At 37.4% G+C, this 27,212-nt stretch overlaps 1 protein-coding gene and 1 long non-coding RNA gene across 2 annotated transcripts in view; one reads left to right on the top strand and one right to left on the bottom strand.

Annotated features, from left to right (window-relative positions):
• Nucleotides 1-5,762: 5,762 nt before the first annotated feature.
• LOC130683080 (POTE ankyrin domain family member A-like) overlaps nt 5,763-27,212 on the bottom strand; it is a 39,533-nt gene continuing 18,083 nt past the window's right edge. The window contains exons 7-12 of the mRNA XM_057499333.1: nt 27,121-27,193; nt 25,399-25,467; nt 22,767-22,834; nt 12,982-13,187; nt 5,811-5,880; nt 5,763-5,768 (exon numbers count right to left, since the gene is read on the bottom strand). Of these exons, the coding sequence (XP_057355316.1) occupies nt 5,763-5,768; nt 5,811-5,880; nt 12,982-13,187; nt 22,767-22,834; nt 25,399-25,467; nt 27,121-27,193 (492 nt within the window). The remainder of the gene's footprint in view (nt 5,769-5,810; nt 5,881-12,981; nt 13,188-22,766; nt 22,835-25,398; nt 25,468-27,120; nt 27,194-27,212) is intronic.
• Nucleotides 13,789-19,781, top strand: LOC130682884 (uncharacterized). Its single transcript, XR_008996312.1, has 4 exons — nt 13,789-13,848; nt 16,209-16,337; nt 16,595-16,867; nt 17,660-19,781. It is a non-coding gene; the product is annotated as an uncharacterized LOC130682884 (long non-coding RNA).

Genomic DNA, 27,212 nt, shown 5'->3' with positions numbered 1-27,212 from the left:
TGTAGAAAAAGGGGAACCCTCCTACACTGTATGTATATTAGTTCAACCATTGTGGAAAGCAGTATGGAGGTTCCTCAAAAACTAAAAAAAGAAATACCATTTGACCCAGGAATGCCACTTCCAGAAATTTATCCTAAGAAAACCGGATCACGGTTTAAAGAAGACATATGCATCCCTATGTTTATTGCAGCACTGTTTACAATGGCCAAGATATGGGCAACCTAGGTGTCCATCGTTAGATGAATGGATAAGGATGTGGTACATACACACAATGGAATACTATTCAGCCATAAGAAGAAAACAAATCCTACCATTTGCAACAACATGGATGGAGCTAGGGGGAATTATGGTCAGTGAAATAAGCCAGGTGGAGAAAGACAAGTACCATATGATTTCACTCATCTGTGGAGTACAACAACAAAGCAAAAACTGCAGGAACAAAACAGCAGCAGACTCACAGAACCCAAGAATGGACTAACAGTTACCAAAGGGAAAGGGACTAGGTATGGTGGGTGGGAAGGGAGGGATAAGGGGATTAAGGGGCATCATGATTATTAGCACACATAATGTAGGGGGGCATGAGGAAGGCAGTATATATAGCACACAGAAGACAAGCAGTGACTCTATGGCATTTGACTATGCTGATGGACAGTGACTGTAATGGGGTATGTGGTGGGGACTTGATAATAAGGGGAAGGTAGTAACCACAATGTTTCTCATGTGAAACCTGAGCATCAGATTGTATATCAGTGATACAATAAATACATAAATTAATAAATAATTTAAAAAATGGCATAGAGGTCATAAAAGGCCTCAGGAAAAAAAAAGTGTGCTTTTTGAAAGGCCTCTAGCTATTGAGGACCATTTGAAGCCTTGATAAGCGATATTTAGTGCTTTAAATTAGGAATTTAAAAAAACTCTCTCAAAACACTTGTAAGATCTTTATTCCAAAGATAAGTAAAACCCAATTCAGCTTTAGATAAGGAGCATTATGAAGTGTGGTTTTTTTTTTTTTTCTTTGAATAATTTCTGGTTTCATACCTTTGTGGTCTGAGAAGCTGGTTGGCATGTTTTTAATCTTCTGAATTTACTGAGGCTCTTTTTGTGGCCTAGGATGTGATCTGTTCTGGAAAGTGTTCCAGTGCACTTGAGAAAGCTGTGTATCTTGCTGCTTTTGGGTGGAATGTCCTTAGATGTCTGTTAGGTCCATCTGTTCTAATGTGTTCAGTGCCTCTGTCTCCTCACTTATTTTCTGTCTGGTTGATCTGTCCTTTGGAGTGAGTGGAGTGTTGAAATCTTCTAAAATGAATGCATTGCATTTTATTTCAGCCTTTAATTCTGTTAGGAACATCCAAATACAGGAAACAAATACTATGTTGAGTACATAGATATCTGTAGTGGTTATATCTTATTGTTGGACTGACCTCTGTCATTACATAATGTCCTTCTTTGTCTCTTGTTACTTTTTTTGTTTTTGAACTCTATTTTTCTGATACAAGTATTGCAACTCCTGCTTTTTTCTCCCTATTATTTTCATGAAATACCTTTTTCCATCCCTTCACTTTTAGTCTGTGTGTGCCTTTAGATTTGAAGCGAGTCTCTTATAGGCAGCATATAGGCGGGTCTTGCTTGTTTATCCATTCTGTAACTCTGTGTCTTTTGATTGGTGCAGTCAATTTACATTTAGGGTTATTATAAATAGATATGTACTTATTGCCATTGCAGGCTTTAGATTCACAGTTACCGAAGGTTCAAGGGCAGCTTCTTTACTATCTAACATTCTAAGTTTAACTCGCTCATTACAGTAGTTCAAACATAATCTAAAGGTTCTTTTTTTTCCCCCTTCTTTTTCTTCCTCCTCCACTCTGTTTATTTTAGGTGTCATATCCTGTATTCTTTGTGTATCCCTTGACTGACTTTTGGGTAAGTGATTTAATTTTGCATTTCCTTAGTAATTAATTGGTCTACTACCTTTACTATGGTTTTATTTTCTCTCATGACAGCTATTTAGCCTTTGGAGCAGTCCCTTTAAGATATTCTGTAGAGATGGTTTGTGGAAGGTAAATTCCCTCAAGTTTTTCTTATCTGAATATTGTTTAATCCCTGCTCCAAATTTAAGTGATAATCTTTCGAAAGAGAGTATTCTTGGTTGGAGGCCCTGTTTCATTTCATTAAATATGTCATGCCACTCCTTTCTGGCATGTAAGTTTGCTGCTGAGAAGTCTGCTGATATCCTGATGGGCCTTCCTTTGTATGTGATCTTTTTTCTCTCTCTGGCTTCTTTTAATACTCTGTCTGTGTCCTTGATCTTTGCCATTTTAATTATTATGTGGCTTGGTGGTGTCTTCCTAGGGTCCCTTGAGTTGGGAGATCTTTGCACTTGCATGGCTTGAGCGACTATTTCCTTCCCTAGACTGGGAAAGTTTTCAGTATTTCCTCAAAGCTGCATTTTCTTCCTTTTTCTCTTTTTCGTCTTTTGATATCCCTGTAATGCGAATATTATTCCATTGGGATTGGTTGCAGAGTTGTCTTATTATTCTTTCATTCCTAGAATGTTTTTTCTCTCTGTGCCTCAACTTCTTTATATTCCTGTTCTTTAATTCCTGTTCCATTGACCATCTCCTCTTCTAATCTCCTTTTAAATCCCTCCAGTGTGTGTTTCATTTTAGATAGTGTATTTTTCATATTTCTCTCTCTCTTGAAGTTGTCCCTGAGATCTTGAATATTTTTCTGTAGCTCTGTGAGCATGTTTGTGATTTTTATTTTGAAATCTTTATCAAGAAGATCGGTGACTTCAGTTTCACTGAGCCCTCTTTCTGGTGTTTGAGGTATCCTGGTTTGTACAAAATTCTTTTGCTGTTTCATAATTCTGATGATGACTATGGAACAACACCTTTGTGTAGGTGGCACCCTCTAGTGCCCAGCTCTACTCTCTGGAGCTATCCAGCACCTGGAGTGATGGTGGGGGTCACAGGTACGCAGTGCTGGTGCCTGCCAGGAGGAAAAGCTCTTTTGGTAGCATGAAAATGCTACCTGGCTGCAGTGTCTGCATCCACTGCCAGGTCCAGTAGGTCGAGAATGGAGGTAGGAACCTCTGTGTTATGCCCCTGCAGGTACCCTAGGTGGGGCTGCCCTCCACGTGACCTGGTGCAATGGTGGTGGCATCAGCTGTGCGGACTCATGCCTGCTGGGAGGAATGAGTGGCAGGCTGCATATCACAGTGGGGGGCCTTAGCACTGCACTGCCAGCCAAGGGGATGGAGCATCTGATGGTCCTGAATGTTCCTAACCTGCTGGGCTGAGTTTGCTACTTTACCCTTTTCTTTAAGGTCTTTTCTTTTCCCCAGATGTAGGCAGTGTGTTGCAGTCTTCTGGGTCACTCTTTTAGGATTAGTGGTATTTGCTGTATTTTCATTACATGTGGTTTTGGGAGGTGGTTTCTGCCTCAGTTCTCTCACCGCCAGCCATCTTTTCCCCCCTCCATCAGACAAGTACATTTTACATTTCTTTCAGATCATATAGTTTTTCCTCAAAATCTGTGCATATTCCTGTGACGTCTTCAAAAGTAGAGCTTGAGTTGGAGTTAACCCACCCATAGATCCTAGAGGAGCAGCTATAGAGGATTCAAATTCAAATTTAGCGGCATCTGAAAAGAAACAGAAAAAATTATACTCCATATAAAATACTTCAGAGATAACACGTATGAGTTAATAAAAAGAAGTTGGGGCCTTTATGAGTGTTAAAAATGAAAAATATCTATACACAATTGCGGTACAAAATACAAGACTACTAGGAAATATAACTTGCCCATAGTTATACACAATTAATTCTGACTGTGGCTAAGTATCAGAGCTTCTGGTTTTCCTATTACAAGATGGAACTAGAGAAGATAAAGATGACACAGTTCACCGTGACAACCATATGCTGTAAATGGGAAAAACAGACCGACAGGCAGTTCCCACACAGTCAGGTATACCATGAGAGGTATAAAACAGGGTGCTATTAGAACACACAGAGGGGACATCCCAATTGATACTGCAGGAAAAGGGAAAGATGTGCCAGATAGAGGGAAGAAGCATCTGCAAAGAGCTAGAGGTGAGGAAGAACATTTGTGGAATTGTAAGTAGTCTAGTTCAGTGACATGCTAGAGCAAATGGGCAGAGTAGGGTAAGTAGCAAGAGATGAGACTGAAGGACTTGGCAAGCACCAAATTTGATTTGGGTGTTTTTATTCCTTGCTAAGGTATTTGTAATTTTTCCTGAGAGTAGAAAGGTAAAACCAATGATCAAGTCAATGGCTGGAGATTTAAATGGCATCCTTCAAGTGACACTTAAAATTGCCTATTAGTAGGTGAGTCTTGGTTTCTTGGCCTTAAATCACTACCAGAAACATGAGAAGCTGACAAAGCCCATGTGTTCTGAGAAGTGTAGGATGAGAGTTCTAAAGGAATAGAAGTAAAAGAAAAGGTATAGCCAAAAATAAGAACAGACTGATGGATGTGTTGAGATTTTTAAAAATCTATGGAACATGTTGAATAAATGAGGAAGAAATATATTATTCGCTATGAATGGCTGTGCCCTCACATTTTCTCATTACATATGTATAAGAAACAAATATTTACATAATACCTATTATCCGAACAATGGAAAGAGTTGCTATTTACTATTCAGAGTTCATTTCAGAAAGCAGTGACATCTAAATTTAATTAATAAATCTTGGCAACATACCTTCTTTTAGTGCTCTAGTTATATTTTTGTCAAATTCTTGCTCCATCTGAAATAAGTCAAATATTATTTGTAATTTTTAAGTTAAGCAAGACATTATCATGTGAGTGACACATAGCTGATGATGTATGGCCTTTAACTAATAGTTTTAGAGACTAGACTTACCTCGGGGATTGCTTCAATAGAAAAATAATCACATGAATAAAATAAATTCCTACTCAATTTTAGATAACATATCTGCAATGTTATTTTGATTAATCTGATAAAAAGTACAATATTGGTGTGTGTTAAATACATGATTTCAGAAAGGTGATATTTGATCTTACTATTAAGAAGAAATTTAAACAATTCAAGTCATATTATACACTGACTGCATTACTTTGCAAGACTTAGATAAACTATCCTGTATAAAAGCTTTATCAGTTTTCTTACTCTAATGAATTTTTCCTTCAAAAGGGCTTTCTATTATTGTACTTTTAGATAAGGTATAATCTGTGCTATTAATTTTTCAGCACAGGATCTTAAATACATAAAATGAGGAAAGTGGGACTGTCATAACAATGTCATGTAAAAATTCCTGCCAAAAGTTACGTGAAAGCATTTTTCTATCTGTACTATGACTACAAAATCTCTCTCTACTTCATATGGACACAAAGATTTCAGACTATCTGCTTGAAGAAAGGAAAAATAGAGGCTAGAGCCAGTTTTCAACCTTAATTTCTGATTCATAATTTTCTAGAATTAGAAACAAGGCAAATAATACTCAATTCTTTAATGACGATTTTGTTACCTTTCTGGAAAGTGGGAGTTTTGATGCATTTTTTTCAATATGCAGCTTTTCACAAAATTTAAAATGTGTCAGTTTAGTTTCACTTATTGAATAGAGTTAACATTAGGTATCTCTTGAAAATGAGAAATCCAACAACTTTAAAAAATAAAATTTCTGTCTCCTTTCTCAGAAGCACAAATAATTATGACTTTTAAGTAGTGAGCATTAATCAGTTAAACAACTAGAATTTCAACAAACTAAAAACAAGAATTACATCTAAATATAAAACCCAGGGGGAAAAAGGATAGTATAACTAACCTTGGCAAAGAATGTGTCCATTTCCTCCTCTCTACGTTTGCTATTGATCTCTGCTAACCTCTCAGTAGTCCTGTGGAGAGTGGTGAAAACAAATGCTTATTATTTCATTTTTCCCTAAGTGATACCTAAATACCTTGCATTAAAAAAAGTTACTGCAATACTAAATTGAATTTCTTACAAAACAGTGTTTCAGCATTGAAAATCTGCTGAAGATCTATTGTATACAATTAAGTACATGTTTTTCTAGGGTGACTCCTAACTAACAAGTAATTCAAATTAGGGAAGGGAGAGAAACGGCTATTCATGATATAGACGGCTTACAAGTAAAACTTCCTGCCTTCTGGAATGTCTGTATTTACAAGATTCATGAGGAGACACTTAAACCTATTTAGTAAACCAGTTCAGAGATCAAAGATAAAGCATCCATCAAAGACATTTTCGAGCATTTGCTTTGACCACCCTTTATGTCTCACTCATTATCTCAGAGAAATTAAGCGTTAGGCACTGAGGCATAATTGAGAGCAACAATCTCTAGGGGAGGAAAAGGGTGTGGGTGACCAAAGAAGGCTAAAATAGCGCTGGAGGCAGTTAGCATGTAACATCGTCACCAAGGTATCCATCCTTTCTGTTTTCCATGCACTCCCTCAGGCAGACCACCACAGTGTTGTCATTATTTTTTTATTTTGGTATCACTAATCTACAATTACATGAGGAACATTATGTTTACTAGGAACCCCCTTCAGCAAGTATCCCCCACAAACCCCATTACAGTCACTGTCCATCAGCATAGTAAGGTGCTGTACAATCACTGCTTGTCTTCTCTGTGATGCATAGCCCTCCCTGTGCCTCCCCCCACATTATACATGCTAATCGTAATGTCCCCTTTCTTATCCCCCTCCTTATCCCTCCCTTCCCACCCATCCTCCCCAGTCCCTTTCCCTTGGGAACTGTTAGTCCAATTCTTGGGTTCTGTGATTCTGTTGCTGTTTTTTTTCCTTCAGATTTTTTTTTGTTCTTTTACTCCACATATGAGTGAAATCATTTGGTACCTGTCTTTCTCTGCCTGGCTTATTTCTCTGAGCATAATACTCTTTAGCTCCATCCATGTTGTTGAAAATGGTCGGACTTGTTTTCTTATGGCTGAATAATATTCCATTGTGTATACGCACATCTTCTTTATCCATTCATCTACTGATGGACAGTTAGGTTGTTTCCATTTCTTGGCTATTCTAAATAGTGCTGCGATAAACACAGGGGTGCATCTGTATTTTTCAAACTGGGCTAATGTGTTCTTAGGGTAAATTTCTAGGAGTGGAATTCTTGGGTCAAATGGTATTTCTATTTTGAGCATTTTGAGGAACCTCCATACTGCTTTCCACAAAGGTTGAACTAATTTACATTCCCACCAGCAGTGTAGGATGGTTCCCCTTTTCTCCACAACCTTACCAACATTTGTTGTTGTTTGTCTTTTGGATGGTGGCAATCCTTATGATATCTCATAGTGGTTTTAATTTGCATTTCTCTGATGACTAGTGATGTGGAGCATCTTTTCATGTGTCTGTTGGCCATCTGAATTTCTTCTTTGGAAAAGTGTCTGTTCCGCTCCTCTGCCCATTTTTTAATTGGATTATTTGCTTTTTGTTTGTAGAGGTGTGTGAGCTCTTTATATATTTTGGATGTCAACCCTTTATCAGATCTGTCATATATGAACATATTCTCCCATACTGTAGGATGCCTTTTTGTTCTATTGATGGTGTCCTTTGCTGTACAGCAGCTTTTCAGCTTGATATAGTCCCACTTGTTCATTTTTGCTTTTGTTTCCCTTGCCTGGGGAGATATGTTCATGAAGAAGTCGCTCATGTTTATATCCAAGAGGTTTTTGCCTATGTTTCTTTCTAAGAGTTTTATGGTTTCATGACTTACATTCAGGTCTGTGATCCATTTTGAATTTACTTTCGTGTATGGGGTTAGACAATGATCCAGTTTCATTTTCTTACATGTAGCTGTCCAGTTTTGCCAATACCAGCTGTTGAAGAGGCTGTCATTTTCCCATTGTATGTCCACGGCTCCTTTATCATATATTAATGGACCATATATGTTTGGGTTAATGTCTGGAGTTTCTATTCTGTTCCACTCGTCTGTGGCTCTGTACTTGCGCCGTTACCAAATTGTATTGATTACTGTGGCTTTGTAGTAGACCTTGAAGTTGGGGAGTGAGATACCCCCCACTTTATTTTTCCTCCTCAGTATTGCTTTGACCATTTGGTGTCTTAGGTGGTTCCATATGAATTTTAGAACTATTTGTTCCAGTTTGCTGAAGAATGCTGTTGGTATTTTGATAGGGATTATATTGAATCTATAGATTGCTTTGGGCAGGATGGCCATTTTGACAATATTAATTCTTCCTAGCCAAGAGCATGGGATGAGTTTATATATGTTAGTGTTTTCTTTAATTTCTCTAAGAGTGTCTTATAGTTTTCAGGGTATAGGTCTTTCACTTCCTTGGTTAGGTTTATTCCTAGGTATTTTATTCTTTTGTGAATGGAATTGTTTTCCTGATTTCTCTTTCTGTTAGTTCATTGTCAGTGTATAGGAAAGCCACAGAATTCTGTGTATTAATTTTGTATTCTGCAACTTTGCTGAATTCTGATATTAGTTCTAGTAGTTTTGGAGTTGAGTCTTTAGGGTTTTTTATGTACAATATCATGTCATCTGCAAATAGTGACAGTTTGACTTCTTCTTTACCAATCTGGATGCCTTGTATTTCTTTGTTTTGTCTGATTGCCATGGCTAGGACCTCCAGTACTATGTGGAATAACAGTGGTGAGAGCGGGCATCCCTGTTTCGTCCCCGATCTCAGAGGAAAAGCTTTCAGCTTCTCGCTGTTCAGTATGATGTTGGCTGTGGGTTTATCAAATATGGCCTTTATTATGTTGAGGTACTTGCCCTCTATACCCATTTTGCTGAGAGTTTTTATCATGAATGGATGTTGAATTTTGTGGAATGCTTTTTCAGCATCTGTGGAGATGATCATGTGGTTTTAGTCCTTCTTTTTATGTGGTGGATGATGTTGATGGATTTTCGAATGTTTTACCATCCTTGCATCCCTGGGATGAATCCCACTTGGTCATGGTGTATGATCCTCTTGATGTATTTCTGAATTCTATTTTCTAATATTTTGTTGAGTATTTTTGTATCTATAGTCCGTCCCTTGATATTGGTCTGTAATTTTCTTTTTTGGTGGGGTCTTTTCTTGGTTTTGGTATTAGGGTGATGCTGGCTTCATAGAATGAGTTTGGGAGTATTCCCTCCACTTCAATTTTTTTGGAAATCTTTAAGGAGAATGGGTATTATGTCTTCTCTGTACGTCTGACAAAATCCTATGGTAAATCCATCTGGCCCGGGGGTTATGCCCTTGGGTAGTTTTTTGATTACCACCTTAATTTCATTGCTGGTAATTGGTCCATTTAGATTTTCTGTTTCTTCCTTGGTCAGTCTTGGAAGGTTGTATTTTTCTAGGAAATAGTCCATTTCCTCTAGGTTTTCCAGCTTGTTCGCATATTGGTATTCATAGTATTCTCTAATAATTCTTTGTATTTCTGTGGGCTCTGTTGTGATTTTTCATTTCTCGTTTCTGATTCTGTTGATGTGTGTTGATTCTCTTTTTCTCTTAATAAGTCTGGCTAGGAGCTTGTCTATTTTGCTTATTTTCTCAGAGAATCAGCTCTTGGTTTCATTGATATTTTCTATTGTTTTATTCTTCTCAATTTTATTGATTTCTTCTCTTACCTTTATTATGTCCCTCCTTCTACTGACCTTAGGGCTCATTTGTTCTTTTTTTTCCAATTTCAATAATTGTCACTTTACACGATTCATTTGGGATTGTTCTTTAAATATGCCTGGATTGCTATATACTTTCCTCTTAGAATTTATAATGATTATATCCTCTTGTACTGACCCCTTTATCATTATGTAATGTCCTTCTTTCTCTCTTACTTTCTTTGTTTTGAATTCTGTTTTGTCTGATACTAAAACTGCAACAGCTGCATTTTTCTCCCTGTTGTTTGCATGAAATATCTTTTTCCATCCCTCTACTTTTAGTCTGTGCATGTCTTTAGGTTTGAGGCGATTCTCTTGTAAGCAGCATGTAGATGGGTCTTGCTTTTTTACCCATTCTATTACTCTGTGTCTTTTGATTGGTGCATTCAGTCCATTGACATTTAGGGGTGATTATTGAAATATATGTACTTATTTCCATTGCAGGCTTTAGATTCGTGGTTACCAAAGGTTCAAGGTTAGCTTCTTTACTATCTTACCATCTAACTTAACTCGCTTATTTAGCTATTGTAAACACTGTCTGATGTTTCTGTATTTCTCTACCTTCTTATTCCTCCTCCTCCATTCTTTATATGTTGGGTGTTTTATTCTGTGCTCTTTTGTGTTTCCTTTGATTGCTTTTGTGAGTAGTTAATTTTATTTATTGCCTTTAGTTAGTATTTGGTTGGTCTGCTTTCTTTGCTGTGATTTTATTTTCTCTGGTGACATCTATTTAGCCTTAGGAGTGCTCCCATCTAGAGCAGTCCCTCTAAAATACCCTGTAGAGGTCGTTTGTGGGAGGCAAATTCCCTCAACTTTTGCTTGTCTGGGAATTGTTTAATTCCTCCTTCATATTTAAATGATAATCCTCCAGGATACAGTATTCTTGGTTCAAGGCCCTTCTGTTTCATTGCATTAAATATACATGCCATTCTCTTCTCCCCTGTAAGGTTTCTGTTGAGGTCTGATAATAGCCTGATGGGTTTTCCTTTGTAGGTGACCTTTTTTCTCTCTCTGGCTACCTTGAATACTCTGTCCTTGTCCTTGATCTTTGCCATTTTAACCATTATGTGTCTTGGTGTTGTCCTTCTTGGGTCCCTTCTGTTGGGTATTCTGTGGACTTCTGTCATCTGAGAGACTATTTCCTCCCCCAGTTTGGGTAAGTTTTCAGCAATTATTTCTTCAAAGACAGTTTCTGTCTCTTTTTCTCTCCCTTCTTCTGGTACCCTTCTAATGTGAATATTGTTCCATTTGTATTGGTCACACAGTTTCTTCATAATCTTTCCTTCCTGGAGATCCTTTTATCTCTCTCTGTGTCAACTTCTCTGTGTTCCTGTTCTCTGATTCCTATTACATTAATGGCCTCTTCCACCTCATCCAGTCTTCTCTTAAGTCCTTCCAGAGATTGTTTTATTTCTGTATTCTCCCTCCCAACTTTATCCATTAGCTCCTGAACATTTCTCTGTAGCTCCGTCAGCATGTTTATGACCTTTATTTTGAATTCTTTTTTAGGAAGACTGATTAAATCTATGTCCCCAGGTTCCCTCTCGGGGGATGTCGGAGTTATTTTTGTCTGGATCAAATTCTTCTGCCTTTTCATGGCGATAGAGGTAGTCTTGGGCATTTGGTGTGTATGTCAACTGGAAGAACAAAGTCCCTTCTGGCTTGCTGTTCGCCTTCCTTTCCTGAGAGAACAGCGACCCCTAGCAGCTTGTGCTGGGCAGTTGCGCACAGACGGTGCCTCTGAGTCTTCCCCTGATGGCTGCGGAGTAGGCTCTGGGCAGTTGCTGTGGGTCTGGCCTCTCCCAAGCTGCTCACTGCCATGGCGGGGCTGCGCCGGAGGGGGAATGGACGGGAGGCTGTTGATCGTTGTGAGGGGCCTAAGAGCTGTGCTGCGTTACAGGGGGTAGAGCGCCCATAGTTCTCCGGGGTTCCCAGCTGCTGAGCTGAGTGTGCCAGGATCCTTCCATCCAGCTGTGAGACCCCTGTCCCTTTAAGACTTTGAAAAAGCACTCGCTTTTCTTTTGTGCAATGGGCACCGTTTGCGGGGACCCGCTCGCAGATTTTACTGTTCCGTTTCCCTAATTTCCAGCACACTACGCACTGTGTGTCTGTGCTCCTGGTGTGGATGACTACGGCTGGGTATTTAGCAGTCCTGGGCTCCCACCCTTTCCCCATTGCGACTCCTTTTCTCCTGCTGGGGAGCTGGGGTTGTGGGGGCACTCGGGTCCCACCGGGCCACGGCTTGTATCTTACCCTCTTCGTGAGATGCTGAGTTCTCACAAATGTAGATGCAGCCTGGCTGTTGTACTGTATCTTCTGGTTTCTCTTTTAGAAATAATTGTATTTGTTTTTATTTTTAAAAATATGTATGGTTTTGGGAGGAGATTTCCGCTGCTCTACTCACGCTGTCATCTTGGCTCCTCCCCCCACAGTGTTATTTTTAACCACTTTGTGAATTATAGTGCTGTTCATCCCTATGTCAGTCTTTATTTCAGATGGATGCCTTTATGTAGAGTAGAAAAATTATGATAGTTTTTTCCATGAAGCCCTCTAGTAACACCAAAGATTACAATCAGGAAAACAAAACTTCCATGCAGCGGATGTGCTAATGTGAGGAAAATGGAAGGTACTATTGCCAGGATACTCAACAGAACCTAAACTGGTCGATTTAATTGGCCTGCTGCTAGGCTACTGCCTTCACACCCATAGGCAATAAGCTATTAGTGGCTGAGTCATTATATAAAGACCCCTTCCCAGAGGCAGAGATGTAGATTACTGACCTGCAGACTGTTGGGTGCATGTGATTCTAGTGTCCAATTATTGATGGGAGAATAGAGCAAGGTAGAAACCTTTTAACCCCAGGAACGTTCCCTTGTCATTTCTCCATCTCACTGAATTCATAGTGAACTTGCCTGGGGCTGAAGCCCTCAGGCAAGACAGTTGAGTAGTAGTACTTGGCCCTTTGAGTTTAAGATGTAATCTTCCAAAAAATAGTTAAACTCATTAATATTTCTATTTAGTGGAATTCTTTAGGAAGTCATTTTATAATAATATCACTGTCTAAGTTACAAAGCTTCAAAAACAATGAGCTTCAAGACTACTAGATCAGGTTAACTATGAAAATATTAAAAGGAAAAAATAAAGTCATTTAAAACCAAAAAGGGGAGAGGGGTACAAAAACTCTTGGAGGAACATTTTAAATGTAAGTTCATTTACAAACATCATTTTCCAGAATATACTATCCAGTTAGCTTTCATTCCTACTAATCTTATAAACCTGGCTCCATAGAAATAATGCTTTAGAGGCAAACTAATGAGCTTAATTTATTTTCTATGATTCTGTTTTGACTTACTTGTCTAGTTGATTTGCCAATGACAGGCTGGTATTTACTTCTTCTAGGTGTAATTGTTTATATTTCTCCAATTCAGCTCTAATGGAATCTTCCTGAGAAATTTTTTTGGAGAGTTGAAACTCGAGATCTTTAATTCTGAGTTCCATTTGCATTCTAAATGAAGAATTATCCTCTCTCCACTGCTGTAATCTGTTTTGTGATTCATCCTTTAAAACAAATTAAAAGAATGCGTTTTTTAAGTAAGTATAATCTGAATAATTATAGCATATTTGTTTCCCTTAGTTTTGACTCAGTGTTTCAAAAAGCAATTTTAAATGTGAAAAAAAAGACTTGAAGTTTAATATATTTACCTTAACCTCATTTGAATTAAATCTGCATTATAAAAATTAGGTTGAGTCATTCTTATTTTAGTACTCATATAATCTGACATTTCAAAGAATAACAATCTATAGTTAAAATATTTAAACAATATAATCCAAGAATATGGTATACTTTTTAAATCACAATTTCCTTTTCCTCTTGTCAGTCAGTCTTGAAAATTCTAAATGATTGTCTAATGAGAATGATTCTGAAAGATGGATTTTGTGATATTGATGGAAACTGAAATATTTAGGAGAAACACATGCTACCATCCTTCCAGAAATCTATGAAACCAACTGGCATAAAAGTAGAGGAAACAGAGATAAATGTATACATCGAAAATGTAATCTGCAGGGAGATGAAATAAGGCACATTACAGATTAATAAATTAGCCTGTAAAAACCAATCGACTTCTTTTAATTTTTCTACCGTTTTCTGTCTTGCTCTTTCTTCAGTGTCCCGTCTGTACTCTTCCAGCTTACTGTGTTCCAGTGAAATCCTTGCCAGGTGAGTTTTAAGGTTTCTGACTTCTGAAGTTGAAACTTCCAGTTTTCTTGAAAGATCAACAACCTACATGAATGAAATAAGTGAGTTTGGTAATGAAGGTAGACTGAGAATGGCCCAAGTCAAAGCCAGTATCAATTAAAATAAATTAAGTTATAATAAAATGTTACCCATACCATAGTAGAGTCTTAGAACACTGAACCTTGAGTTACTCAGAAATTCAAGAACAAAATTAAAACCACCAGGGGCCAAAATAACACACCCTTTGCTGCCATTTTTGCCATTACAACATTTGCACTTGGTTTTATGCTCTTATATTTTTATATTATTGTCCCATGTTGTTTCTCCATAAAGTTGAAAGGTCCCCCATGCTAACAGTTCATAATAAAAAAAAAAGTTTCAGAACTATCACATTGAGTTATTTAGCCCTAACTCAATAAATGCCTCCCAAAATAAGACTCTAGTGATCTATAAATATGTATTTTAATGCCATAAGCCTTTTTCTCAACTACAAATGTTTTATGCTAATTCAAATCAGTTTCCAAGGAAAGGATTGTCACCGTTAAGGAGAACTCATACCTCCCAATATGGAATTTTAGTGAGATGAGCCATACATTTTTTTGAACAATACCACAACTCCATAGTGCTATCTTGTTATCTTTTGTTTCTTACCAACAAATAAGAAAACATAATTAACAAAAAGAAAACCTATTGTAATTTCAGCGATACTGAGGTGGGAAGAACTACTTTTGTTTAGATACAGCGATTACTTGGTAAGATAAGGTGAGTGGATGTGGTTTTTACAAATTCATACAAATTTTACATTTCCTGTGAAATTCCCTCCCCTTCTATATGTGTGGCCTTACTACCTGGTTTCTAGTGAAGAGCATATGGTGGAACTGCTGTGTGAACCCTAGGCTTGGTTAGAAAGTGTAAATACAGCTTCCCTCTGATATTCTCGCTCTAGGGAGGCTCACCCTAGGAACCCAGCCACCTTGCTGTGAAGCACCCCAGGGCACCAAGTGAATCCTCACAGAGATGTGCCAACTGAGACTGATGTAGCTTCTGTGCCAGCCAAAAGCTGACTTCAACTGCCAAACAAGTGCATGTGGCACCTTTAGGTGATTCTAGTCCCCAGTGGTGTATCATCCCAGCTGATGCCAAGTAGAGAAGAAAGAAGCTCGCCTCACTGAGCCTTGCCTAAACTGTAGATTTGTGAACAAAATAAGTACTGTTTTGAGCCACTAGGTTTTGAGGTGGCTCATCAGACAGCAATAAATAACTGGCACAGATACTGATATTAAAAATGGGGTGCTGCCATTAAAAAAAAAACAACTAAAACACATAAAGAGTGCCTTTGAACAGGGTGATAGGTGGAACCTGAAAGGAGGTGGAGAAGAGTCAGAATGAAAACCAGCAGGGCCTCCGGGAGCCTGTTAGTGGAAGCCTGATGGCCCCTGAAGGGGCTGACAGCAAAGGCTTCTAGGCAGGGAAAGACAGTGACACTGGAACCTGGAGGAAAGGGGACTCTTGCTCCAAAGCAGCTGAAAGTAAAGGTCAGTGAGCAAGATAAGCTGAAGAATTTTACACATAAAGGAACTAGGGCTTACTAGGGTCAAATATCTGTTTCCCAATTACAGCCTTTCCTCATGTCTAATTGCCAAATAATTCTAAACGAAATGACTTCTGAACTAAGATCAAATCCAGGGTGCTGCCAGGAGAAAACACAGCCTAAAGTTGCAACCAAGACTGTAAAATTCTTTGTTAGGATCTCAGAAAGATTTACGGTGGTGCCTCAAATTCTTCTAAGGATCTTCAGAGTTTACACATTTTAAGGCACCATCCTACAACAGCTTCACAGGAAGCCCAAAGTGAAGAGCTTATCTCAAAATCACTCATGAGGGTCCCTTTCCTATTGGCATGAACACCAATAAAATTCACAGGAAACTGTTTAAAAACAGTATTAGCAAAAACACTGCCTGGTAGCCTGGACTGAGAGATGGAGAGAATACAAATGAAAAGAGGCCTTTGGGTCTTAGAAGTTCTACAGGGAGGAAGCAGGCTGAAAAAACAGATGCAAACACAGGTCATCTCTTATGAGCAAGACAGAACTGAGAGCTCAGAGGCACAGCAAAGGGCCACAGAGAGGCATTCCCATGATTAGGACTAAGTCTTCCTCAAAGAACTAGCAGCCTGCAGCAGGCTGCCTTTCAGAATTGCTATGGACTAATGTGTCTCCCATTTTCCATTCTGAATGAGAGTCTTGAGCAGGTCAACAGAATGTTGGCTCTGTGGGTGGTGGTAGATAACTTGGCTCTTCAGTTCTCAATCTCTGTATTGAGAGGAATTGTACTCCACCCAAGGGCTAAACTGTAGAAACCACAGCCCAGGCTCCTGTCCCATCTGCACCTGATGAAGATGTAAGATCTCAGACTCCAGCCTGAACTGGATGCCATCATCACTGAGGCTTGGCACGCAGATACAGGGTAGGGGTGAGTGTGTTTTTCTTGCCTTTTCTTTTTCATGGAAATGTTTTATATATCTTGACCAGGGTTTTGGCTACATGGATATATACTTTTGTTGTTGTCTGTTTGGCTTTTTTATTTTAAGTATAGTTGACATACGATATTACACTGGTTTCAAGTATATAACATAGTGATTGGAGTGTGTTTTTCATGTGGGATGGTAATTAAAAATTGTGCTTTTTAAACGTGTCTCTACTTTTAAAACATCCATTGATTTCTTTTAGAAAGGAAGGTTATGGGCCAACCTTACTGACTTGCTCCCAGTGAACAGAATATGGGGAAGGTGATGCTGTATGAATTCCAAGGCTGGTTGGCCGGGATAGGCCAGGTGTTCCAGCTGCCCCCCCCAACTAAAGTCCCAGCCAGGGCCTGGCGCCAAAAATCGGACATGTGAGTGAACTAGCCTCCAAATGACTCCAGCCTCAGCCTTCAAGCTGTCCCAGCTAAAGCTGAAGGAAGCAGAGACAAGCTGTCCTGGCCACACTTTCCTGACGGAGGTTTGTGAATAAGATAATGTTAATTAAGCTACTGAACCTGGGAGTTTATTAGGGTAAAACAGATAAACAGAAAAGTGGTGAAAAAAGGGATAATATGAAAACTAACTTATTTGTGGTGAACTGATTTTCAACAAGGGTGCCAAACAGTAGAAATGAGTCCCCTTTAAAATGGGTTATAATAAATGCTGAGATTAATTTATTAATGGAAAACAATGCTAATGAGAAGAAGCAGATGACTAGAAGACCTAAGAAGTTTTTCTAGGGTTCCTTTCAATTACAAATTCTTACCCCTAGGCATATATGCCTCTTCAGAACTTTTCCTCAAGTTAGGGGATAGGGAAGACTGGTAAGCAAGGAGAGACATAGGACTTAAAGAATAACAACTGAAATACTTTAGTAGCCAATAATGAGGCATTTTATCCGATTTCGATTAACTGAAATTCTAATAGACAGTATGGAGTATTTATTAGTCAGTCTAGCACTCAATCTTCATTTTACTTTCCTCAGTGAGGAAATAAAGAGAACATTAAGGAATCATTTTTAATCTCAGTAGTAAAATAAATGCAGTGTCCTTTGGACTATTTAAGTACACTTTCTCCTTTATCTTACCTCAAGGCTGTCAGTATGGGGAGGTAAGACCATGTCATCTTTATGTTGCACCATAGTACTTCTCCCTATCATACAATTTAGCTTTGAAATTCTGATTAAGTCAATTGTTTATTCAATGACTTGGTTGAATAATTACCTCACTTTTAAGAGTTGTACTCTTGACGTTTTTTTTTCTTGGGATAGGAAGAAATAGGATTCTGTCAATTATGCATTGAGCTATGAAGTAAAGCTATCCATCTCTTTCGATTTAAGTAAAAGGAGGTGGATACAGAGAACTGAGGTTTCTGAGAATAGAGGATCAGCACCAAGAACAAGGTTGGCCTCAGGATTACACACAAGAACCAGGTCAAAAGAAGATTTAATTGTGAATAGAAAGATGACAGATTAGCAAGACTTCCAAAGAGAAAGCCAAAAGCCCAGACTTCATCTCTTCCTTCCTAGATGGTGAAATCTATGGATCAGTCTATGCCCTATAGTGAGTCACTGAAACATAATGAACTACACAGACTGAGTCAGCAGATCCTGTGAGCCAGACATGCAAATGGGAGTGAGGTGGAGGAACACTGTTGAGAGACTAAAGGTGTGAATGGAGAAAAGAAAGGGAATGGGCTCTACCTTTGTTGTCAGCCTGACTTCCCATCATGGCACAGTCAGCAGGGCACAAGCTGGACAAAGGCTCTCTGAAGCTAAAAGTGTCTGCATGAGCTGAGAGAAGCAAGTGGTACTATTCAAGATGACCGTGAAAGAGTCCTCACAATATTTGATTTGGTATTGGCATAAGGATAGACATGCAGCCACCGTATTAGAATTGGGGATATAAAATAAACTCTGGTGAACTGATTTTCAACAAGGGTGCCAAAATGTTAAATGGGTCAAGAATAATCCTTTTAACCCATGGTACTGGGGCCACTGAATATCCACATACAGAAGAATAAAATCAGACCTCTACTTCATAGCATATATACAAAGTTAACTCAACATGTAAGCGCAAAAATTATAAAACTCATAGGAAAAAACAAAGATGTGTATCTTTGTGACTGGATTTGGCAATGGTTTCTTAGATGACACCAAAGGAGAAAAGCAAATTAACTGGATTCATCAGGACAGTGAAAAGGCAAGCTATAGAATAGGAGAAAATATTTGAAAACCCTTTATCTGGTAACGGATCTGTATCTATAATATAGAAATAACTCTTGTAATTCACTTAGAAAAGACAGTCCAATATTAAAATAGGCAAAGGAATCAAACAGCCAGTTCTTCAAAGAAGATACCTGAATGGACAATAAGCATAGGAAAAGATGCTCAAAAACATTATTCATCAGAAAAATGCAAATCAAAACCACAGTGAGATGCCATTTCACACCCACTATAGGATGGCTACAATAAAAAAGACAGATGATGACAGATGTTGTTAAGAATGTAGAAAAGCATCAGAACCCTCAAGCACCACTTGGGAAAGAGTAAATTAAGAATCTTACTTAACTTCCTGCCTTTTACTATGCTGTTTACAGCTGGGCCTGCATGCTAAATTAGTTGCCTGGGTTGCAAGTTATTTGATTAGTGCTGAAGGAGAAAAAGACCAGCAGATAGGTAAAGTTAAAAAATAAATTGTGCCTGCATAATTAACACAATAAAGACATGGGCTATGCTGAGGTACCCTCCTTTACATGGGGAATATTCAAACATTCCAGGCCAAGTTGTTCCTAGCTTTTTGAGCGTTAACTGATTAACTCTGGGTCTTTTTCAGTGGGCTTTTTCCTGGCCTTACTCTTTTTCCACCTCACTCATATCTATTTTTCTGACTAACAGCTGGATGTAGATAATTTTCTTAATTCTCTCTGTTTGGATACATACTATACATAATCTGAATCTTTCCACATTTTTACAGAATATCTAAAGGGGAAAGGAAATGAGTGAAGTATCTCATTTCAACTGGTTTATATAATGACCTTTTGTACAATTAACCTGAAATCCACAAAATAAATGTATTCTACATCTGCAACAGTGAAGGTAACAAAAATTACAATTTTCTGAAACATTCCATTAAACATTATGATGTGATTTTATTTGGCTTGCCTCATCATGGCAAAAGAGAGATCTGTAAAAAAAACAATGGTTGGTACTAAAAAACAAAGTCTCAACTGATGTGAAGAGTGATGCGTAATTTTGTTTTCCTAAGGATAAATATTGTAAGAAAAAATGGGTAATGTAAATGGCAGAACTAAAGTCAGAGTTTAAGAAATAAGTGCATTGTAAAGACAGAATTGTAATAAATTTGTTGTAATGAAAATATAAAAGCTGTCCACAGAAATTAATATTCTAAAACACTATGTATTATTTCATTAGCTATAGATTAACTGTTGGTATGTTAAATTTCACACATACCTGACTTAGGGCTTGAGTTAATTTCTTCTTTAAGTCCTGTCTCTCAATGGTATAGTAGGAGGTAGCTTCTAGCAAACTCTCTGACTCAAATTGTCGTATTTCCATGTCAGCCAGTTCTTGGAGTTGGTGTCTCACACGTACCTAATAACATATTTGTTGTTAATATATCACTCTAACATATATGTTTTGAAAAATGTCACTGCATTCATCAATTCACCTTTTCCTCATGCATACACATTCCTGTTTACTGAATTTTGTGTGATCCTCCTGCCTAATCAGTACTGTATACTTAAGACAATGAATTCAGCCCCACTATCCACTCCCCCTAAGAATTTGCAGAGCTTTACCGCCTAGGGAAGTCTCAAAAAAAAACCATATACGTGAGACTTGGAGGTGGTAAATTATATGTTGTGAAAGGTTTTCCCTCTTTTTTCCTAGTAACCTAAATTGACTTCAGAGTTCCTCACATACTGAATCCTCTGCGTGACTCCTTGCAACAGATCCCCATCTGGGAATAAATGTGAAGTCATGTCAGTGGGACTCAGGCCCTAGGTAACCAGGCCTCTACCTGCCTCCCTGACCTTGGCTCCTATAACGCACTCCATTCCTGCTATACACAAATCCTGCTGCCATTGCGCATTAGTCTGAAAAAGAGCTCCAATCACAGACAGCTACAGTTCTCTTTGTACTGGACACACTTATTATGTCCAGTAAGTTTGTTATGTACTAACCTAGGTCTTATAACCTGTCAACTACATTTCTCCTTGAAATGAGAATTGTGAGCAAACTATTTGTAAATAAGTTTGAAGTAGATTTCAAATAGCAATGGGAAAAATCAAATATGGTTTTTTGCTATACGTCATCACATTTGTCTTAAATTATGATGTATTGGAGAGCAGAAGCCTTTAAACAGGTCATAATACACGATTTGAGACTAAAATGTTTCCAAATTTAATTCAAATTGACATGAGTCAAAATAAAATTACACCAACTGAAAATGTATAAAGGTTACTGAAGGAAAAGGACTCTGACATATAGCATCGGCCCTTCATCTCATCTGGGAAATCTGGAATAACTGTCAAGGTGATCAACTTGATTGAATCTAGAGGTTCATTTTAAGTATGAGCATTTCCACTTATTTGCTTCGTCACAGTATTAAAATGTGATGACACAAAGAGTAAAATTATTATTTAAGCAGTATAAGACTAAATTATAAATGAACATAGTCAACACAAATGTCTTTCTTCAAAATAAAGCACCTGCCAAATTAACTTTTTGCTGGATACAAGCACGCCTTTAAGATATTTATAGTCTATATCCTTTTTATATTCAATAGACTCAACACTTTTCCATAATCAAATATTACTTTGAATTTTCTTTCAGGAATTTTGAAAAATGTTTATTTTCCTGGATACTTACTTCTAGTTCTCTTTTCTCATTTTCACCTTGATTCATTCTTTCTTTGAGATGATTAAAATCATCGAGTAATTCTTTATTCCTTCCTTCTAGGGTAAGACATTTTTCCCTTTCAGTTTGGAGTTCATTTTTAGCTTTGTTCTGAGCAGTATCCAGTTGCTGTCGGAGCAACTCATTTTCACTTTGTAGTTGAGATAATCTCTTTTCTAAGAACTCCTGCTTTCTGATGTATTTATTCAGTTTATCTTGTTTGTTCTCATACTTGTGTTCAATGTTCTTCTTTTGACAGCGTATGTGGCTTAGGTCTCTTTCCACACTTTCTAAGTCCAAAGTCTTTTCTCTAAGGGCATCTCTGGTGTGACTCAGCTCAATTTCCAGGCTACTGACTTTACCTTCAGCTTTAGAAAGCTGTCGAGAAAGAACGCTCATGTTTTCTTCCTGATTAGACAGAAACCACTCATTTCTTGCTCTAAGACTATGGATAGCAAATTCTAGTTCTCTTTCTGATGCCTGACTTTGCTCATGATCACGGGTAGCAGTAGATAGTCTAGAATTGTCTGATACAACTTCTGTCTCCAATCTTTCTCTGCTTGCTTTTTCATTCTGCAACTTAGAATATAGCATTGTATTCTCAGATGTCAGGATGTCAAGCTGTCCACCATAGTGGAACATTACTTTTGTAGATGTTTCCTTAATCACTGTTTTCTTTTGAAGATTATCTTTTTCTGTTGTAATTTCAGTGTCCTCAAGATATTTCTTTTCTTTCTGATTTTTCATCTTTTGTGTTTCTGGTTTTAGCATGGCAATTTTATCCTGCAACATGTAGATTTTAAGCAATAGATGTTCATGACTATCAGAAATCTAAGTAAAAGGAGACTTTCAGCTAGCACTCAATTAAAAGACTTATCATGATTTCCTCTGAAAATAGGGGACAACCTGAATGTTTATACAATGAAAACTTTTGTGATTAATCCAACTGAAAAAAACTAAGTTGGATCCAAATCTCAAACTTTATTCAAAATTTAACTGAAGAATTACAACTCAGAAGGCATAAAATAGAATAATAATGAATCTAACTACACTTAAAAATTGACTTCAAAGTCTGAAATCTATCCAATTCAGTTACCCTAGAGTAAGAGCCTCAGATCAGCATATATTTGGGCATATTTTATTTCCTAAAATTCTTTTTCCTAAAGATCACCAAACTTCTGCTTTAACTCATTTGTGATGAGTTTTAAATATTTTTTTTACTCAATTTGCCTAGTTTGATCCATATTTCCTCACACTTTTGCATGAGGAAGACCTGAATATATAGATATATTCTATGACATTCCTCATTCATTTTTGCAAGTAGTAAAATTTTAGACTTCCTATTAAGTGATCTATTGACTCTGAAGGACTAGTTCAAAAGGTAATTTCATTTAAACTATCTTATAACATTAAAGCATAGTCAACGATATAAAACCAGAAATTAAAATTTTTTATATACCTGTGGGTGGTTATAGTCACTTCCATCAGGCCATTCTTCTTTCTTTGACATCATTATGAAGTCTTGTTCTGCTGACAAATTGATATATTCAGTTAAATTGAACTACAACAGAATGGTTCAATAAAAGCCATACTCTTAAAAAAAGAGAAAATAACATATTATCAATTGAGAGTTTAAATTAAGCTTAATCTTTATCTGAATACTTATTTAGGAAATACTTCTAAATTATGTACAACTTCAACAAACACTTGGGAAATACTAGAAATTGTCAGGATAAAAGCATACAAACATGTAAAACCCTCATTCAAAAATCCACCCATCCAACATCAAACAAAATAATCAGAAACAAAACAAAATTTAAAAATGCAGAAGAAACATATAAAGCTGCAAGGTACTCTATTTTCTACCTCAGAAGTGTACGATCTTAACAACATGCTAGGCTTCAGCTACATTATTCAGGAACCAAAATTATTACTTTCTGTGACTTTATTGGGGTATACACCACCCCTCCTCCTTTCACCTGAAATGTTTGGCTGCACTATTTGACAAACTCCTCTTCCTCTTACAAGATTCAGACTGCTGTATAAAGCCCTCCCGTACTATGGCTGTCTTTCCCCCTAAGAATAGGTGTTTCTTTGGGCCTACCTTAGTGTTTTATAGATTTCTCTTGTATTTCTTTACCATAGAGCTGTAAATTATCATCTACGTGTTTGTCCCCTTTGCTCCGAAACTATAGGGGACAGTCTCATAAATTATCTTTGTATAAATAGTCATTATTTACTTTACTCAATTGTTATTTATTGAGTTCCAGCTAAATACTTTAAAGGTTTAAAGAAGACCGTGGACAACAGGAATCAGGAACGGGTTTTTAGAGACAATGCCTGTGCTGATTAAACAGTGAGGTTAGCCAGAAACAAAAGGGTAGTGGGCAGGAATGCAGAGAGCATGCAGGACCAATGCAAGACAGGCAGAGCAGCACATGATGGGGTGACTATCTGACTGAAATACAGGGATTGGTGAGGCTGGCATGCCCAGCAGTTCAGAATGCCAGAGAAGAGGGTGGGCAGTAGAAAAGGCTGACGGTAGGGAGTTAGGTAGGAGTCAGATTACCAAAGCCTTCCTTATATGTAATTTTGGATGCCTGGACATACATGTGCTTTAGGGTGCTTCGTGTTGTATTTAGAGCTGAGACAGGTCATGACGGCAACCGAATAAATGGGAGGAGACATATTATAAGGCAATAATGCAAAATAAAGGTGATACAGGCCTGAAATGAGATGTTTCTGGAAATATATTTAGGATATAAAATTACCAGGGCTCATCATAAAATTAAGGTCCCTGGAAAACTAACTCTGCTCATTACTTTGTAAAAGGTATCAGATAAGAAGAGCAATGGTCCCCATGAACTGTTCTAAGTTGCTTATATTTAAATCTGTAGTTTTTCTATCTCATATCTTCCAATGCAGCAGGAACTTGTGTAGATGTTTCATTTTAAATGTCCTGCTTTTTGGGTCTGCCCAACTTGTGAGGAAATAGAGCAAACAAGTCAGTTGTACAGGTAAACAACGGGGCTGAATGCTCAATGTCATCACTACTCTAGGATATAACTGAAAATCTTTTGTAAACTACATTGTTAATTCTAAAGGTAAAAAGAAAAAGAAGATAAAACTATAGGGGTAGGAAAAATATTATATAATATTTTAGTAGATACCTGAGCCTATGACTGATAAAGGGCACTGAATTAACTGGTGCATAAAGTTAGAATACACATTACATGTGGTTAATCAGCAGACACATTACATGTGGATAATAACAGACTGTTGTCCTAGCAGTAATAAAATTGGTTTTCTGTATATTAGTTTTAGATGATACAATCCTCAAAATAACCAACACTCCTTGTGAATTATTTATTCATTAAAAAATTGTAAGACAAGTTGCAGACTATGTGTACATATCAGAGGCGGCACTGTGTTGTGGGAAAGCCAACTCTAAATTACATAAAGTCACAGAAAATACAAGTAATATTTTAATTTTTGGCTTTGGAAGGTGCTCTTTTAGTTACACTTAATGTAGCTGTAACTAATACTTGTGAATTCAGGACTATAAAAATAAAGCTAGGAGACTACGTTTGGTCTGAGTAGGCAATCTTTATCTATCTACCTAGTTTCCCAAACAGTCCCTAAACTCTAAACACAATCCTGCTACACACTCTTAAGTATATTCTCAATACTAGCCTAGAAGAAATTACTCTTTCTCCTAATTCTCTGTTATTTAGATATTGTTTTGGGAGAGAAAGAATACCAATCCTTGCTAAAAGGTATTCTGTTTGCTTGTAGGTTGCATACAAAGAGTAACCACAAAGATTTTGTCACAAAATGATTTTTTAAAAATCAAAACTACATGAAGCCATGCAGAGGTGATCAGGGGTTGAATTCCCTGTGCTTTTCTTCTTACCTCCTGTGCTCTCTCTGTCCTCTGGAAGCTGTGATTCACAAAGGTCAGAGTTTATAATCCTCTAACAGGAACACAGCTCCAATATTAATCTTTCCTTTATCTCTGTGGGTCATCTGTTCAAATTCTGTGGATGCTGACTGATTTTTCCTCATTGACAGTGACACAAATGGACACTTACCTTCAGTTTTCAGATCCCCAGATGTCTGACTGGACACATCACTGACAGTGATGCTAGGAGAGTCCGAACCTGAAAAATCAGAAAATAAAGGTTTCCATGTGTTAGTCTGTAAGTAATGATACAAACTTGGCTAACTTATGCAACGTGTTTATCAGAGAAGCACTCCCACATCCTCCCCTCCCCACTGAGACACACTGCTCCCTCACCGCTTACATGGGCATTTTTCATGCCCTGTACTGCCATTCAAGTAGGCAAGCCTAATTAACCACTGTCCCTCATTTTTTCTACTTATATGTTTTTTACTATCACTTACTTTGACTTGCTCATCAATCTCTATTACCTATTCTATATTCTCTAGAGCTTTGTTTATCAGGAATTAAGATTCTTCAAGGTATGAATTTTGTTCTTATTAATGAAATTATGGGTAACCACTTATTTTACATTTAAACATGCATAAAAGGTACTGGGTGCTCTTGAGACATAGATTTCAAAAAAGCTTCAGTGAATGGCATCACTTTAATTACAGTATGCACCAGTATTTTCAGAATTCACTTGTTAAACCTGGATAAACACAGTCAATTTATGTGAGAAAAGATAGCCTTGAGTGACCTGTTTCCATGTTAAAAGAGGGCAAGTCGAGGCCAGAGTGCCATGAGATAGGAAATGAATAACAACACTTTCTTTTTCTTAAGACAAAATCATCAGATTTAAACTTTTTTAAACAAGTGAGCAAAAAAAAAGAAATTTGGATGGAAACTTTGAAGCCCTTCCATCACAAGGACTGCTAAAAGTTTGATCCATGAGCCCCACCTGGCTTAAAGTGGTGGTTGTGAAGCATCACCTGGGAGTCCCTGGAGTCCCAAGATCCATCTGCTCATGGGGTCCAAGAGGTCCAAGTATTTTTGCTATAAAGCTCAATGTTACTTGCCATTTCCATTCTCATTCTTTTTACAAGCACATAGTGTAATGTTCCAGAGATATGGTATGTGAAACATCAGAGCTCTAATAGCTAATGTGATGCATGATCATGTACATTTGTATTTAAAAATTTTCAGTTTTAACTTCTGTGACTATCAATAGATACAACCCATTTTAACTAAAAGTTCCTAGGAATTCTCAGTAATTTTTAATAATACAGAGGAGTCCTAAGACCAAAACATTTCAGAATTACTGTTTTAAAAATCTACCAAATATTTATTAGGGTATAATTACTTTGTCCATTTTTAATAATCCAAGACTTCTCTCTCTCACACACACACACACATACACACAGTCTGCTAATTGGAACATCTGGGTGGCTTAATATCATTAGTGTTAAGATGTGATAAAAACAATTGACATGTAAGCAAGAAGTTTTACTCTAGGTACATGAAGGATAGAATTCAAATAAGCTTTCTAAAACACTGGAAAACTCTCAGAGTCTAATAATTAACCTCTGGGAATTCCCTAAGATAGACAGGGATTTTAAACTGGGAATGTCAGGGTATCAAAACATAAAAGTAGAAACTTCTGAATTAAAGGTTTTATTTTTAAAATCTCCTTTTCAAATGGTTGTAAGCCTTTTTTCCAAACATGGATACCAACAATAACATCTGCCATATTTATGTACAGCCCTTTAATTAAACTTAAAAAAAAGAAACAATTAGGAATAAGAACACTGTGAGCATTTCAAATATTTTAGTGTACTTCTTTTCAGAGTTAAACGTGTATTACAAACTTTACCTGCTCCGGATGTTTGTGTTGCCTTCTCTGCTACTCTTTTATAGCCGACAGAGTCTTTTGCTTCTGTGGCAGGCTGAATGGGTTTTGAAACA

Source organism: Manis pentadactyla, chromosome 3 (assembly GCF_030020395.1).
Source record: "Manis pentadactyla isolate mManPen7 chromosome 3, mManPen7.hap1, whole genome shotgun sequence".
Lineage (NCBI taxonomy): Eukaryota > Metazoa > Chordata > Mammalia > Pholidota > Manidae > Manis > Manis pentadactyla.
This window is presented reverse-complemented; position numbering and strand designations above follow the sequence as displayed.